General features: G+C 37.8%; 1 protein-coding gene and 1 long non-coding RNA gene across 5 annotated transcripts in view; one reads left to right on the top strand and one right to left on the bottom strand.

Moving 5' to 3' along the window:
• Positions 1-6,931, bottom strand: part of UBA6 (ubiquitin like modifier activating enzyme 6) — a 91,724-nt gene extending 84,793 nt beyond the window's left edge. For 3 of the 4 annotated variants that reach the window (XM_023253071.2, XM_045056271.1, XM_045056272.1), the window contains exons 1-2: positions 6,774-6,931; positions 3,310-3,372 (exon numbers count right to left, since the gene is read on the bottom strand). In XM_023253071.2, coding sequence (XP_023108839.1) covers positions 3,310-3,372; positions 6,774-6,844 — 134 coding nt within the window. In that variant the 5' untranslated portion in view covers positions 6,845-6,931. The remainder of the gene's footprint in view (positions 1-3,309; positions 3,373-6,773) is intronic. The other variant, XM_023253072.2, reaches the window with a different exon arrangement.
• A 27-nt stretch (positions 6,932-6,958) lies between these two features.
• Positions 6,959-17,223, top strand: part of LOC109499134 — a 19,647-nt gene continuing 9,382 nt past the window's right edge. The window contains exon 1 of the long non-coding RNA XR_002156288.2: positions 6,959-7,123. This is a non-coding gene — a long non-coding RNA (uncharacterized LOC109499134). The remainder of the gene's footprint in view (positions 7,124-17,223) is intronic.

Genomic DNA, 17,223 nt, shown 5'->3' with positions numbered 1-17,223 from the left:
GTGGCTCAGTCGGTTAAGTGTCCCACTTCAGCTCAGGGTCACGATCTCGCGGTACGTGAGTTCGAGCCCCGCGTCGGGCTTTGGGCTGATGGCTCGGAGCCTGGAGCTTGCTTCCAATTCTGTGTCTCCCTCTCTCTCTGCCCCTCCCCCATTCATGCTCTGTCTCTCTCTGTCTCCAAAATAGATAAATGTTAAAAAAAAAAAAAATTAAAAAAAAAAATAAAAAAAAATAAAAAATAAAAAAAGAGTTGCTGAGAAAGAACTAAAAGGATTTATTAAAAACTGAATTTGGAAGATGAAAAACAGGGAATAATCTAAGATGACAGCAAGGTTTCTGGCTTAGGTTACTGAATAGATTTGACAGCTTTTAATTAAGCCTGGGAATGGAAAGAGGGAAGAAGGAAAAGAGATCCAATGGTGTTGAGTGCTTTTAAGGCATAAAAGGGCACTCTAGGAAAAGACAATTGAGGTACAGAAGTATAAACTATGTTTGGTAAGAAAGTAGTCTACTATGGCCTGTGTAGTCAGAGGAAAAGATAGGTTGGGGCTAATATGTGGTGTTGGGAAAACTGGATTTCTGCAGGTAAAAGAAGAAATTGGACCTTTGTCTTATACCATACATAAAATAAACTCAAAATGGATTAAGGACTTAAATTTAAGGTTCGGGGGCACATGGGTAGCTCAGCCGCTTGAGTCTGACTTTGGTTCAGGTCATGACCTCACGGTTCATGGGTTTGAGCCCCACATCAGGCTCTGTGCTGACAGCTGAGCCTGGAGACTGCTTCAGATTCTGTGTCCCCTTCTCTCTCTCTGCCTCTCCCCTGCTCACTCACTCTCTCTATCTCTCTCTCTTTCAAATATAAATAAATATTTAAAAAATTAAAAAAAATAAATTTAAGACCTCAAACTATAAAATTTATGAAGAAAACATATGGGAAAAGTTTCTTAACACTGGTCTTGGCAAAAATTTCCTGGATATGATACCAAAGTACAGGCAATAAAAGCAAAAGTAGACAAGTGCGACCACTTTACACTAAAAAGCTTCTGGGCAGCAAATGAGACAATCAACAAAGTGAAAAGGCAAACTACAGAACGGGAGAGAATATCTACAAACCATATATCTGATAAGAGATTAATATCCAAATTATATATGGAACTACAACCCAATAGCAAAAACACTCTCAAGGAGTCTGATTAAAAAATGAGCAAGGACTAGAACAGATACTTCTCCAAAGATACACAAATGGCCAACAGGATACAAAAAGGTGCTCAATATCACTAATTGTCAAGGAAATGCAAAACCATAATAAGATATCACCTCACATCTGTTTGGATGGCAATTATACAAAAACAAAATGCCAGGAAATAAGTGTTGGTGAGAATGTGGAGAAATTGGTATCCTTGTGCACTGTTGGGTTGGTAGGAATGTAAAATGGTCCAACTGCTATGAAAAACAGTATGGAGGTTCCTCAAAAATTAAAAACAGAAATACTTTATGATCCAGCAATACCTGATCATAAATAAACTGTTACATACTGTAATTTTCAGTCAAGCAAACTGCAGCCTACTTACACAATGTTGCAAATGGAAAATTTTATCTCTGGTTTACTGAAAATTATGTTCATTAATCAGCCATTACAGGATTAGAGGGATACAAAAAAGTTTCACAAAGATTATAACTAAGTATGAATAAAATTAACCAATGCTATCTTAAGAAGCTGCCATTTGTTATCGTGAGAATGTGATCAAAAGGATATTAAGGATATCATAATTACAGATTAAGACTCCAAATTTTAGGTGATTTCTAAACTACTGTATATTATAATCGGGAAACTGCATGGTAAAGTAATTCACATAAGCAAAATTAAGTCCAGTCTTACCTCTTTTTCCAATTGCAAAACAGTAATTGAAATTAACATACTAGGATGTACATATCAGCTCCTCCTAAAATGCTTGAAACTGACTCTGCATCCCACATAAAAACAATATAAAAAAGAATTTAAAATACGTAATAGCTTATTGTACCAAATTCTATTTACATAAAATCTATCTACATAATCTATTTCTTCATACAGAAGAAATCTAAAAACTTTTAAACTGCCTTCCATACAAAAAGATTATACTATCTTCCATACAAACAACTTGAGGTATTAAAAAAAAGTCTTAGAAGTAATAGCAATTTAGGGGCAACTGGCTGACTCAGTCAGAAGACCATTCGACTCTTGATCTCGTGATCCAGAATTCAAGCCCTATGTTAGGTGTAGATATTACTTAAGTAAATAAAAAACTAAAAAAAAAAGTGATAGCAATGTATACATATTTTAACTTCTCTTTAATTCTGATAAAAGTATTTTGATTTCATGAAAAGGTATGCTAAAAAAGAATCTCACTAAATTCCATTCAAATCACAGTTCTTTAAGCACATAGTACTTCTTTGCTGTCTATACAGTGCAAACATGCAATGTTGTTAATGAGACTACACTGAAATAAAAATAATCTCTAGATGTTACTATATAACTTACATAAAATGGATTGTTTTTCGTTAGATTCCTGCACTATCAAGAACATAATAAATATGTACTCCTGTCCAAAAACAAGAGGTATATTTTATAGTGGATAACAAAATCATTCTTTTTTTTTTTTTTTTTTTTTTTTTAATATTTATTTTTCAGAGAGGGAGGGAGACAGAGCATGAGCAGGGGAGGAGCAGAGAGAGAGGGAGACAGAATCTGAAGTAGGCTCCAGGCTCTGAGCTGTCAGCATAGAGCCCAATGTGGGTCTGTGGGTGGGAACCCACAGACCATGAGATCATAACCTAAGCTGAAATCAGACTTTTAACCGACTGAGCCACCCAAGCGCCCCTCTTTTTTTTTTTTTTTTTAATTTGTATTTGTTTTTGAGAGGGAGACAGAGCGTGAGCAGGGGAGGGGCAGAGAGAGAGAGGGAGACACAGAATCCGAAGCAGGCTCCAGGCTCTGAGCTGTCAGCACAGAGCCTGACGCCGGGCTCTAACTCACAGACCCCGAGATCATGACCTGAGGTGAAGCTGGACTGATTGAACCACCCAAGCATACCCAAAATCATTCTAAGTCATATTACCTAAAACTAAAGGAACTGAGATTTAAATATTAATCAAGCTTTCAGACTACAGAAAAGAAAAATCAGACAAAACGCTAATTTTACCTTCAGAGAACTCTTGGGATATTTATAAAACTCTGCATAGGTCTAATGGTATTTTCAAATAGAGTATTCCATCACTTTAGAACAACAAATGAGGAAAATAAGTTTCAGTTTCCGTAAGGTTCTCACCTGTATAATGCATCATCAATCTCCACAGATTCTGCTGACATGATGGGCAAATTTGTATTGGTACTGAAAAAATAAAACACAACTTATAAGAGCAAGTTTCGGTATTTAATATTCACGTTCTGTAATCTAATATTCAATTATACATGGCAGTTACTAAAGAGGATTTTACAAACCAGATATATATTTTATTTTCCACTCCTTTATTTCCATTTAAAAAATAGGTGAAAATTAAATTCACTGAATGTCTATTCTGTGTGTATTGTAAAATTATAGCCTATAGTCTTAATTCTCAGGTGTTATCAGATATTGTTTTACATATATTCTGATGAATCTGTATTTTCCGAAGTTTGTTGGGAGTGCCCCATATACCTTCTCTAATAAACACACTCTGTCTAGATAATCTTGTTCAATCCATGTATGGAATTTACCAGTTACTGAGGATATCTAAACTTATTTTTCCACGTTTGACATCTTTTCTGGCATCCAAATTGTCCACACCTGCTAGAACAATCTCTCTCTTCTGATGTTTAATCGGTTTCATGAACGTAATAAGCCCCAAACAGAATTCAATTTCCCTGTTTAATCTATTCCTCCCCAATCTCTGCCAACTCAATTTCTGGTATCACCATTTACTCATTTGCGCAGGCCCAGACTCTAGAGATCTTAACTTGTTCCCTCATTTCTCCATCTGCATGCTGGTACAATCTCAGGCCAAACCATCATCGTATTTCATCTGAACTACTTCAAAAGCCTCCTAACTAGTCTCTCTAGTGCTACCATTGCCCTCCCCCTTCAGTTTATTCTCCATATAACAACCTAAATTTTTTAGAATGTAGTCAGATGTTACTCCTTCACTTAGAACTATTCTTAAGTAACTCTACTTTCTAAATAAAATTGAAACACATTACCATGGTCAAAAGGGTCTAGGTGTTCTGTCTCCCAATCATCTTTTCAATTACAACTCCCACTACTTTCCCACACTGGTCAACTTGCTATTCCTCCAAAAAGTCAAGCATGTTTTTATACTTCAGTGAAACTAAAAGTCACTAAAAAGTCACTTCAGTTTTTATACTTGCTTTTTCCTCTGCTTGGAATATTCCCCCTTTAGATCTCTGAATGGCTGACTCTTATCACGTAAGCCTCGACTAAAATATTGCCTCGCAAATATTACATAGACCAGTCCTGATCATCCTTTCAATGAAATGCCTCCCCTTCTCCTTAGGTCAGTCACTCCCTAACTCACTAACCTGCTGTATGTTCTTCAAATTACTAATTGTTTACTGTCTGCCTTCCCCAAGAGAATGTATGATCTGTTAAGAATTCACTAATGTATTCCAAATACCTAAAACTGTACCTGGCATTTAATAATAATTTAAGAGTACTGTGTCACACATGGTTTTAAGTGCTTTAGATGTACTCAGTTAACCCTTACAACAACTTTATAAGATAGGCACTATTACCATCTCCGTTGAACAGAGGAAAAAAAAACTGAGGCTCACAGAAGTTTATTTAAATAACCCATCTGAGGTTCAGAGCAGGTAAATGGCAGAGCCAGAACCTGAACCTACGCAGTCTAGCTCTTGACCACCATGCTATACTGCCTACTGCATCTCAAAGTACGCACAAAGAAAGCACCCAAAATGTATCTGTTGAATGAATTTTTAAAATTAAAAAAAAAAAGGGGGTGCCTGCTTGGCTCAGTTGGTAGAGCATGCAACTCTTGATCTCAGGGTTGTGAGACCAGGCCCCACACTGGGTACAGACATTACTTAAGGAAATTAAAACACATTTTTTAAAACAAGCATACTAGCATGATAAGATATACTTATGCATCATTTACCACAGCTCATCCCAATTTTTTCACAGCATGGCATACAAAGAAAAATGAAAACAGGATGAACCCTGGGAAATAGGAATGGTTCCCAAGCAAAGGAAACCAGCCTGGGGCATTATGGCCTGAGCCACAGTGACAGCTAAGATCAATTATCATCTTGGCAAAAAGCAAATCCTTTCCAGGTTCTGGGAAACTCTATCAATTACAGGATTCTAAAAATCATGTGGAAACACAAAATTGAGGTTTTGGAATCCAAATTTCTAAGCCTGGTACTGATATACAGGCCAAAGGATTTGTATATACAGTTAATCAAAATGTTATCATTTATCTTACCAAACACTGATTGGTATTATCAAAAGATACCAGCTCTAGCTAAGTTATACATGGATAACTATTAGAAATATTCCTGATTGCAATTATGAACACAAACCAGGAGACAGCTGTGTTTAAGAGATCACCTACCTAATAAAAACACACACATACAAAATATGTTCTTTTGGCAGAGTGATAAAATATGAAAATAAACAAAATTTCCCATTTCACAGTTTTCTTATCCCTAGCTGCCTTCCCTGCATGGAGGACAATGGTCTAGTGGGTAGAGCTCTTAAGTAAACATGAACTCCTTTCTAACCAGCTTTGTCACTTAATGATATATGACGAGCACTGATTTTTCAGAAAATTCTGCTTTACTGGAATGTTTCAAAAATCATTTTTGTAATAAGATCTATAAGGCAATCAAAAAGCCTTTTAAGTAAGGGGAGATTTTGTTTGTATTACATAATTTCCCTCAAGTAAATGTGGCAATGCTGGCAACTGCAGGTAGTATGGTACCGAAAACATCCCTTCAATCGGAACCGGCGAAAAAGCTACAGGTTTATGGACAGGCTCCCATTAGCTCAAAATCATATATCCATCACTTCTCTCTTTGGAATACTGTATTCTGGTGGAGGGCAGTATATAACTAACGGTTTTATTAATTACGAGGTAACTGAAACAGGAACCATACGAACATTTCCCACAATTTTGCAGGAATGTTAGAGAAGTGAAACAAACACCAACTAGGGAATAAGTAACTCGTACGTTTTTCCCTGATTTTTTTTTTTTTTTTTTTTAACTGTGGTGAACACAGGACTCCGGGTGTCCTGGCTGGCACTGATTCATCATTACCAAGTTCCCTCTGGTAACAGTTTTCAAAGGAGGATCTCAGTGCGGGATCGCCCACAGTGGCGCTCTTAGCTTTCATTTCACCGAAAGGTGGGGGAAACGTGTTTGGCAGCAGGGCTGTGAAAGCTCACACCAAGCGACCCGGGCCAGAACTCTCGGCGGGGCCCTCTCCACTCCACCCCCGCCCCACGTCCGGTGCATGGGAGAATGGCAGACCCCGACTGGAACTGAGGGGCGAAAGGACCGAGAGTTGGCCTTTCTCCTCAGAGAAGCCGAGAGCCGCCGAGGTCTAAACCCAAGGCGCCACACCCACCCCGCGCGCTCCCCTCGCCTCCCAGGGCCGGTTCTGCCCGGCTCCGCGGCCTCGCGCGCGCTCCCCGGCCGCCCGAGCGGGAGCAGCAAAAAGCCGGCGCCCGGGTCCCGCCTGCCACCCCTCGATGCTTCGCGCTCACACTCATCTTCTTACCTGCCGGCCACCCAGGAAGAGCAGGACGCCTCTTCCTCCCGAGCTGCGACTACCGGCTCGGATGCCTCCATCTCCTCCAAGAGTCGCCGCCGCCGCTGGCTACGGGTAGGCAGGGAAGGGGGCGGGACCGCGAGGTCAAGGGGCGGACGGTGACATCACCGGAGGGGGCGGGGCCGGAGAGCGTGCCGCCGAGCTGAGCCTTCCCGTCAACCCCAGGGGCGTCCTGGTTTCCGGTTTGGGTGTGGCCGCCAGGAAGAGGATAGGCCTTGCCGCGGATGGGTGTAGTGAAAGGCTCCGCTGCGACTGAGGCTTCTGCAGTTCCAAATGAGCTGAAACACTGAAGTTATGAGGTAACCTTGGCTCTGTAGCAAGGCACAGAGATTCCAGTGGCTAGCGAAGTGATAGCTTTAAAAGATTGAAAGTTTGTATAGTAAGTAGTTCCAGATTTTCAGGATTTCTGGAATTCCATTTTAAGACGTTATACTTTTAACAAATAATTTTGAGCTTCTGCTACAAGCCAGGCACGTTAACTGATTTAATGGAGTCGTGATTTTAAGAGCAATGAATGACATTGTCATCCAGTTTGCCTCCACTTTAGGAGTGAGGGAAAGGAGATTGCAGACGGCATGAGTGACTTGGTCAAGGTCACAGACTGTCAAGATAAAGTACTAGAACACTGTCTAAGTACTTCTAATCCTTTTTCATTTGGTTCCCCTTTCACCTTTCTTAGAAAACAAGAATTAGTAGGACTCAGCATTAGGTAGGATTTGTCTTTCATTGTAAATAAACGGAATATTTGAAGAAGTAGCTAGAGGATTTTAAAAGTTAACATATACTTTGACTTTATATCATTTTCTGTGATGTATGATACTTTTACTTAATTAGAATTTGTTCCTCTCTAGTGTGGACAGAGGATCCAGGCAAAATTGCATTATCCTTTGTGCCTCTTTAGTCTCATTTCAAAATTTAACATTTCCAAATACCTGGAACTTCATACTACTGACTTATGGCATCATTCAAGTTTCTTAATCCAGTTGTGTACCTTTTCTACACAATCATTAAAAGGAACTTGGTCTACCTCTCATTCTTTCAAGGTTCTACTCTAGTAACTAAGTTTAGTACTATGTTTATGGTAAATTGTTATACAGAAAAAGAAAATGAATAGCCTGAATTTCATCTACAATCCACATTTCTTTACATTTTAATATCCCTCAAGTTGGAATGTTGGAAGTCAAATAGCTATGTCCTGGTTAAGGAGATTATAGGGAATGCATTACACTGCTTTCTGGCTCTCCTGAAAACAATGGGCTAGTATCTAGTTAATGTGTATTTAGGGGTTGGGTCCTGCCTGTGCTCAAGAATTCCTTAGACAATGTTAGCTATGGAATATCTTGTCTTGTTCTCCACCTGTTTTCAGCATCTGCTCTTCTGTAGTCTTGGGAATGCCTTGCAGTTTCTGTTTTTGTTTTTGTTTTGCATGCTTTCTATATGCCACTGACATATTGCACAATGTTTTCTTTATAATGTATGCATAATAAATACAGGAGCTTGAGAGCAGCTTGGGGAGTCTTTCCTTAGCCTCCCTCTCACCTCTCTTGAATTGCTTGGCGTCTTGAGTAAACGTTTCTGCCACCCTTGGCATTGCTGGACAAAGCCAAAAGCTGAACCCACAGTGGAATGTAATTTTTCCTTTTTCATCAATACAGAAAATAATGGTAAATTTGAGATCATCTTAGATATGGCGAAATACAGTGTGAATTGTTTCAAGTATATAGCAAATACCCCTATTTAACAGAATTTAATATATTGTTACATTTGCAAAGTAGGAGAAAACTGGAAAATCACTAGACTTTTGACACATTGAAACTTTTTTGCCAAAAGAAAGTGGAACAATATATTTAGGATGCTCAAGGGTAAAATATGGACTAAAGATTTTATATCCAGCAAAAGCAACTCTCACGTACAAAGTGTATAAACTAATATCAACACTTGATATTGTATCAATATTTGATGAGACTATCGTTGTCATGAACGCTTCCTGAAGAAATACTAGAGAATGAGCATCAGACAACCAAAATGAGTAGGGAAACATCAACCTAAGGATTGGCTCACGTTCTTTACAGGAAATCATAATCTGTTATATGCCTTAGCTTTTGTGTTCCTTCTAGTTTATTCTTTTTTTTCTTTTATAATGTTGATACAATATTACTGACTATATTCATTATGCTGTACTGTTCATCTCTGTGACATATTTATTTTATAACTGGAAGTTTGTACCTCTTAATTCCCTTCACCCATTCTATGCATCCCACTTACCCCACTTCCTGTTTTTTCTTTATTATTAATTCTCCTGGGTCTGGCACCCCATTTGTGAGTTTTTCTCCATTTTTGTTGAGGTAATTGGCAAAATTGTAAGATACTTAAAGTGTACAATGTGATGATTTGATATTAATAAAAATTGTGAACGGATGCCTGCCATGGAGTTGAGTTTTTCTAATTCCGAATCATATTGTTCTTTCCTACTTTGTATCTTTTTTGTTTAGTTAGCTTAAAAATAGTAACTTACAGGGGCACCTGCAGGTCATGATCTCAAGGTCACAATCCCAGGGTTGTGAGATGGAGCCCCATAGGGGCTCTGTGCTGGGCATGGAACCTGCTTGGGGTATTCTCCCTCTCCCTCACCTCCCCCTCAAAAAAATTAAAAATAGTAACTTACAAGTTCTGATCTATTTTTGTGGTACATCTTTCAGATATGTTTTCATTATATATAATGGTGATGTTATGCTCCTTATTCTCTTTTTAAATAATAGTTTTATATAGTATTTGAACTTGATACTTTTTTGTTGTTGATTTTTATGTGAAATTATTATCCTGAACTTTTAGTATGAGGCAGGCTTCCTCGTCCAAGAAGCCTAAATCCATCAGTAAAAAAAAAAAAAAAGAAAAAACCCTGTATTTCAAGAAAGTCAGTTTTCTGGTTCATTGCAAGGAAGGAGTCCACATTCCAGAACTATGGGATGCCTCACCAAACAAAGGAGAATATATATTTATTATAGGAATTTGGGGAAGTGTGGAGTTTAGGAGAAATTAAAGAAGTGTTTTGTAGGCTCAAAAGAAAGTGAGGCTGTTTGTAAAGGTGTCTAAATTAGGTCTGGACTCCATCATAGATTCCAGGTGCTATTTTCTTGAAAATTGCAGCTAACATAGATGTGTCATGTATCCACATAACTGTTTTCTGAAGTTCTGTCCTAGGGTTGAAAGTAGAGCATGCTTTCTCTGTTAAGTGATTTAGATCATCACCAAGAGTAGAATATTTTAATCTTAATGAATTGATTTCAAAGAACAAGGTTTTTGACACTCTGATTTTAGAGAAAAGGATTCTTTGTGAGTAAAAAATGTGGCAGTTAACTAAAGTTGGAAATTTTTGTGACACTTTGCAGCATGTTTTTGAGAAAAATATTATCTTCTGTTAATTACAGCTTACTTTATCTGTGTCTATTATCTATATCTGATGAATGGCAAGGCAGATTTTTACTTTCTTAGTCCAAGTTTATCTTTTCTTTCTCACAGCTTTCAGTAAAACTTTTCTAACTTCAAAGAGCTCTCTTTCCTGTGAAATGTTAAAAAAAAATATGGTGGTTTCAGTTCTGTGATTTCCTGGCTCACTTCCCTTCTCAACTTTGATCTGTCAAAGACCCACTGTCTCTTTCCTTTATTTCTGTTGTTCATGTGGCACATATATATTCATATATGTATGTATGAATGCATAGTTATATTTCAAAGGTATAGCACAGTAATTTTATTTTAAATATTTATTTTGGTGTAATATTAGAAATTTAAAATTAGAAAAGTTGCAAAGGTAAGACAGAGAATTTTTGTGTACACTTTACTCAGCTTCCCCTAAAGATAACATCCTCCATAACCGTGATACATTTGTCAAAGAAATTAATATTGGTACAATACTATTATATAACTATATACTTTATTTTGATTTCACCAGTTTTTCACAAATGTCACTTTTTTTCAGTTCTGGATCCAATCCATGATACAACAATGCGTTTAAAAGCTCCCCATCTTGGGGCGCCTGGGTGGCGCAGTCGGTTAAGCGTTCGACTTCAGCCAGGTCACGATCTCGCGGTCCGTGAGTTCGAGCCCCGCGTCAGGCTCTGGGCTGATGGCTCAGAGCCTGGAGCCTGTTTCCGATTCTGTGTCTCCCTCTCTCTCTGCCCCTCCCCCGTTCATGCTCTGTCTCTCTCTGTCCCAAAAATAAATAAAAACGTTGAAAAAAAAAATTAAAAAAAAAAAAAAGCTCCCCATCTTGATCATTATATAGGTGTACATTGTAATGAATATCTTCCTGAAAACTTAATGCCAATTGGCTTTCTGTAAATCAAATAGTTCACATCATAAATGGTAAAGATAACATCTATGTTGTGTTTTATAATTACAGAGCTTATTTACATGCACTTTTTCACCTTATGGTCCTAAGTTATTGAATATTAGCAAAGGAAAGATACTTAATAGTTATATACACGCACAGCCTTATAGTTTTTCCAAGGATGACTCAAAATGGTTAAATGTCTTGAATCAATTCACATCATTGGAGGTGAAGGGTCAAGACTAGAACCTAATTTTATTTCTCATTTAGTATTTTCCTAATATATTATGCCAAGATTCCCAAAATTGGAACAGTTGTTTCATGATTATCAGAAAGAATAGGAAGTACTCAGTCCCCAGGTCAGGTCTCCATGAACATAGTTGGAAAGCAGCCAACCTCCTGAATTCTGAGGCAAGCTTCTTTGCCCAAAGGTGTTGCAGTAACATTTGAACTGGCTCGAAGGTAACTATATAGAAGAACCCAGAGGAATTCCTTTGTGAAGGAAATAAGCCTTTTCAAAATGTGAATAATTATTCTCTTAAATGCTCTATGAGTTAGGATATGTGCATATCAGATTTTCCTGAAATATTTTAAAAATATTGCCTACAGAGCAGTAGACAAATCATAGATTAACAGCTGAAATATAATTTTGCAAGGCTCTTTTCTTGTTTGATTTAACTACTTATGCAGTAGTGACTGGAAATAAAATGTAATAAGTGATGCTCCTAAGTTTAACCTTCCGCTATTATTGATAGAAAACAGATGACAAACCTAAAAATCCCTAAGTGGGGCTCCACATCCTTGTGGCTTTCTAGACAATATACTGTAAACACATCAGGTTCCGTCCAAATTGGAGGATAAAGGCAGCTCCATAAAAAGCCCTTTTGTGAAAGAAGACATTCAGAGCCCTATTCCAGAGATCCAAATTCAACCACAGTCACTGTTCACCATCAGACACAGTTGCTTCCTGAACTATGTTGTCACATTTATACCTTTCCTTCTTGACTGAAACAATGTCAGATCCTCCTCCTTCTCATCTTTGACTTGTTTTCCATCTTTGATTTGATAGCTAGAAACTTTAGCCCTGCAGCTATCAAACTTCACACACATCAGAATTACCTGACTTGCCAGTTAAGGCACAGATTGTTGGACCCCACAATTTCTGCTTCGGTATGCCTGGGCAGGGCCTGAGAATTTACATTTCTAACAAGTTCCCCTGATGATGTGTGTGCTGCCAGACCTATGACCACATTTTGCACTGTTCTACCCTGCTTCCTCTAACTCCTGCTTTCCACATGTGTGTGTAGGCAAACACACACACACACACACACACACACACACACACACACACACACACCCTTACAAGGTAGGGAAGATAGACAAACCAAGAATCCCTAGTTCTGAGTCCATACATATATTAGGTAGAAGAGAAGGAACACAAAATGAAACTGAGAAAGAACAGTGAATAAGATAGGAAGAAAACCAGGGAGGCATGGTTTCAGAGAACTAAGAAGAGTGTCTCAGCTAGGAAGTTAATAGGTGTAGGATTTCATCACTGTCCACTTCCACTCAAGAGGTTGGGCTTTCTCCTCAAGTTCTTAAAAAGTTACCCCTTTTCCCTTTCAAGGGAATTAAAAATGTACTAGACTGATGAAAAGTGGAATTTCCACACAGAATCGTTATTCAGATGGGGGCTCAGCACTGCTTTAGTACAGTGACTATTTTCTTTTTTATTATGATGATTATTATTTTTTAATTTACATCCAAGTTAGTTAGCATACAGTACAATAATGATTTCAGGAGTAGAATCCAATGATTCATCCTCTACGTATAACACCCAGTGTTCATCCCAACAAGTATCCTCCTTAATGCTCCTTGCCCATTTAGCACATCCCTCCTACCCACAACCCCAGCCAGTGCCCTCACTTTTCTCTATACTTAAGAGTCTTTTATGTTTTGACCCCTCTCTGCTTTTATATATTTTTTTCTTCCCATCCCTTATGTTCATCAGTTTTGTATCTTAAATTCCACATATAAGTGAAATCATATGATATTTGTCTTTCTCTGACTGACTTATTTTGTTTAGCATAATACCCTTTAGTTTCATCCACGTTGTTGCAGATGTCAAGATTTCATTCTTTTTGATTGCTGAGTAATACTACATTGTGTGTGTGTGTGTGTGTGTGTGTGTGTGTGTGTGTGTATATATATATACCACATCTTCTTTATCCATTCATCTGTCAATGAATATTTGGGCTCTTAACATATCTTGGCTATTGTCAATAGTACTGCTATAAACATTGGGGTGCATGTGCCCCTTCAAAACAGCACACCTTCATCCTTTGGTTAAATACCTAGTAGTGCAATTACTGGGTCATAGGGTAGTTCTGTTATTAATTTTTTTCAGGAACCTCAGTACTGTTTTCCAGAGTGGCTGCGCCAGTTGGCATTACCATCTGCAGTGCAAAAGGGATCCTCTTTCTCTGCATCCTTGCCAGCATCTGTCATTGCCCGAGTTGTTAATTTTAGCCATTCTGACTGGTGTGAGGTGGTATTTTATTGTGGTTTTGATTTGTATTTCCCTGATGGTGAGGATGTCGAGCATTTCTTCATGTGTCTGTTAGCCATCTGGATGTCTTCTTTGGAAAAGTGTCTATTCATGTCTTTCGCCCATTTCTTCACTGGATTATTTGTTTTTTGGTTGTTGAGTTTGATAAGTTCTTTATAGATTTTGGATACTAACCCTTTATCTGATAGGTTGTTTGGAAATATCTTTTTCCATTCTGTCAGTTGCCTTTTAGTTTTGCTGATTGTTTCCTTTGCTGTGCAGAAGATTTTTATCTTGTTGAGGTCACAATAGTTCATTATTGCTTTTGTTTCTCTTGCCTCTGAAGACATGTTGAGTAAGAAGTTGTGGCTGAGGTCAAAGAGGTTTTTGCCTCCTTTCTCCTCAAGGATTTTGATGGCTTCCTGCCTTACGTTAAGGTCTTTCATCCATTTTGAGTTTATTTTTGTATGGTGTAAGAAAATGGTCCAGGTTCATTCTTCTGCATGTCGCTATCCAGTTTTCCCAACACGATTTGCTGAAGAGACTGTCTTTATTCCATTGGATATTCTTTCCTGCTTTGTTGAAGATTAGTTGGCCGTACGTATGTGGGTCCATTTCTGGGTTCCCTATTCTGTTCCATTGATCTGAGTGTCTGTTTTTGTGCCAGTATCCTACTGTCTTGATGATTACAGCTTTGTAATACATCTTCAAGTCCAGGATTGTGATGCCTCCAGCTTTGGTTTTCTTTTTCAGGATTGCTTTGGCTACTCAAGGTCTTTTCTGGTTCCATACAAATTGTAGGATTATTTGTTCTAGTTCTGTGAAGAATGCTGGTGTTATTTTGATAGGGAGTGCATTAAATATGTAGATTGCTTTGGTAGTATTGATATTTTAACACTATTTGTTCTTCCAATCCATGAGCATAGAATATTTTTCCATTTTTTGTGTCTTTAACTTCTTTCATAAGCTTTCTGTAGTTTTCAGTGTATAGATTTTTCACCTCTTTGGTTAGGTTTAGTCCTAAGTATTTTTGGTTTGGTGCAATTATAATGGGATGGATTCCTTGATTTCTCTTTCTGCTTCTTCATTATTGGTGTATAGGAATGCAACCGATTTCTGTGCATTGATTTTAGATCCTGTGACTAGGATAAATTCATGGATCAGTTCTAGCAGTTTTTTTGGTGGAATCTTTTGGGTTTTCCATATAGAGTATCTTGTCATCCATGAAGAGTGAGTTTGACTTCCTCCTTGCCGATTTGGATGCCTTCTATTCCTTTGTGTTGTCTGATAGCTGAGGCTAGGAATCCAATACTATGTTGAATTACAGTGGCAAGAGTGGACATCACAGTTGTGTTCCTGGCTTTAGGGGGGAATCTCACAGTTTTTTCCCATTGAGGATGATATTAGCAGTGGGTCTTTCATATATGGCATTTATGATCTTGAGGTATGATCCTTCTATCTCTACTTTCCTGAGGTTTTTTTTTAATCAAGAAAGGATGCTGTATTTTGTCAAATGTTTTCTCTGCATCTATTGAGAGGATCATGTGGTTCTTGTCCTTTCTTTTATTATCACATTGATTGATTTGTGGATATTGAACCAGCCCTGCATCTAAGGTATAAATCCCAGTTGATCACGGTGAATAATTTTTAAAAAAATTTTTTTTAACATTTTTATTTATTTTTGAGAGACAGAGACAGAGCATGAGCGGGGAAGGGGCAGAGAGAGAGGGAGACACAGAACCCAAAGCAGGCTCCAGGCTCTGCACGGTCAGCACAGAGCCTGACGTGGAGCTCAAAGCCACCAACTTCAAGATTATGACCTGAGCTGAAGTCAGACACTTACCTGACTGAGCCACCCAGGCTCCCCATAGTGAATAATTCTTTTAATGTATTGTTGCCTCCAGTTGGCTAGTATCTTGTTGAGAATTTTTGAATCCATGTTCATAGGGAAATTAGTCTGTAGTTTTCCTTTTTAGTGTGGTCCTTGTCTGGTATTGGAATCAAGATAATGCTGGCTTCATAGAATAAGTTTGGAAGTTTTCCTTCCATTTCTATTTTTTGGAACATCTTTAAAAGAATAGGTGTTAACTCTTCTTTAAATGTTTGGTAGAATTCCCCTGAAAAGCCATCCAGCCCTGGACTCTTGTTTGTTGGGAGATTTTTGATTACTAATTCAATTTCTTTACTAATTATGGGTCTGTTCAAATTTTCTATTTCTTCCTGTTTCAATTTGGTAGTTTATATGTTTCTGGTAATTTGTTCATTTCTTCCAGATTGCCTGATTTGTTGGCGTATAATTGCTCATAATATTCTCTTATTATTGTTTGTATTTCTGCAGTGTTGATTGTGATCTCTCCCTTTCATTCTTGATTTTATTTATTTGGGTCCTTTCTTTTTTCTTTCTGATCAAACTGGCGAGGGGCATATCAATTTTGTTAATTTTTTCAAAGAACCAGCTCCTGGTTTCGTTGATGTGTTCTACTGTTTTTTTTTATTTTGCTAGCATTGATTTCTGCTCTAATCTTTATAATTTCCCATCTTCTGGTTTTACCTTCCCTTCCTCATCTCTTCTAAAATCTTTATTTTAAAATCTAGATTGTCTTATAGAAGCATGGCTACCCCAGCTTTCTTTTGGCTACCATTAGCATGATAGATGGTTCTCCATCCCCTTACTTTCAATCTGAGGATGTCTTTGGGTCTCAAATGGGTCTCTTGTAAATAGCATATAGATTGATCTTGGTCTTGTTTGTTTGTTTGTTTGTTTTGTTTTGTTTTTAATCCAATCTGATACCCTATGTCTTTTGATTGAGCATTTAGTCCATTGACATTTAGAGTGAGTACTGGATGATATATTGTGTTGCCTGTAGAGTTGGAGTTCCTTGCAGTCTTCTCTGGCCCTTCCTAGTCTTTGTTGCTTTTGGTATTTTTTGCTTTTTTTTTTTTTTTTCATCTTTTCTCCCCTCAGAAAGTCCCCCTTAAATTTCTTGCAGGGATTTTTCAGTGGTCATGAACTCCTTTAGTTTTTGTTTGTCTGGGAAGCTCTTTATCTCTCCTATTTTGAATGACAGCGTTACTGGATAAAGAATTTTTGGCTGCATATTTTTCTGATTCAGCATGTTGAATATATCCTGCCACTCCTTTCTGGCCTGCCAAGTTCCTGTGAATAGGTCTCCTGCAAACCTGATCTGTGTTCCTTATAGGTTAAGGAATTTGCTGCTCTCATAATTCTTTCCTTATCTGTGTATTTTATGAATTTGACTATGATATGCCTTGTTGATGGTCAGTTTTTGTTGAATCTAATGGGAGTTCTCTGTGCTTCTTGGATTTTGATGTATGTGTCTTTCCCCAGGTTAGGAAAGTTTTACAATATGATTTGCTTACATAAGCCTTTTACCCCTTTTCTCTCTCTTCATGTTCTGGGACCCCTATGATTTAGATATTATTCCTTTTTAGTGAGTTCTCTAATTCTTATATCATGGTCTTTTGCCTTAGATTCCCTCTTTTTTTCTGATTCATTTTTCTCG

Source organism: Felis catus, chromosome B1 (genome assembly GCF_018350175.1).
Source record: "Felis catus isolate Fca126 chromosome B1, F.catus_Fca126_mat1.0, whole genome shotgun sequence".
Lineage (NCBI taxonomy): Eukaryota > Metazoa > Chordata > Mammalia > Carnivora > Felidae > Felis > Felis catus.
This window is presented reverse-complemented; position numbering and strand designations above follow the sequence as displayed.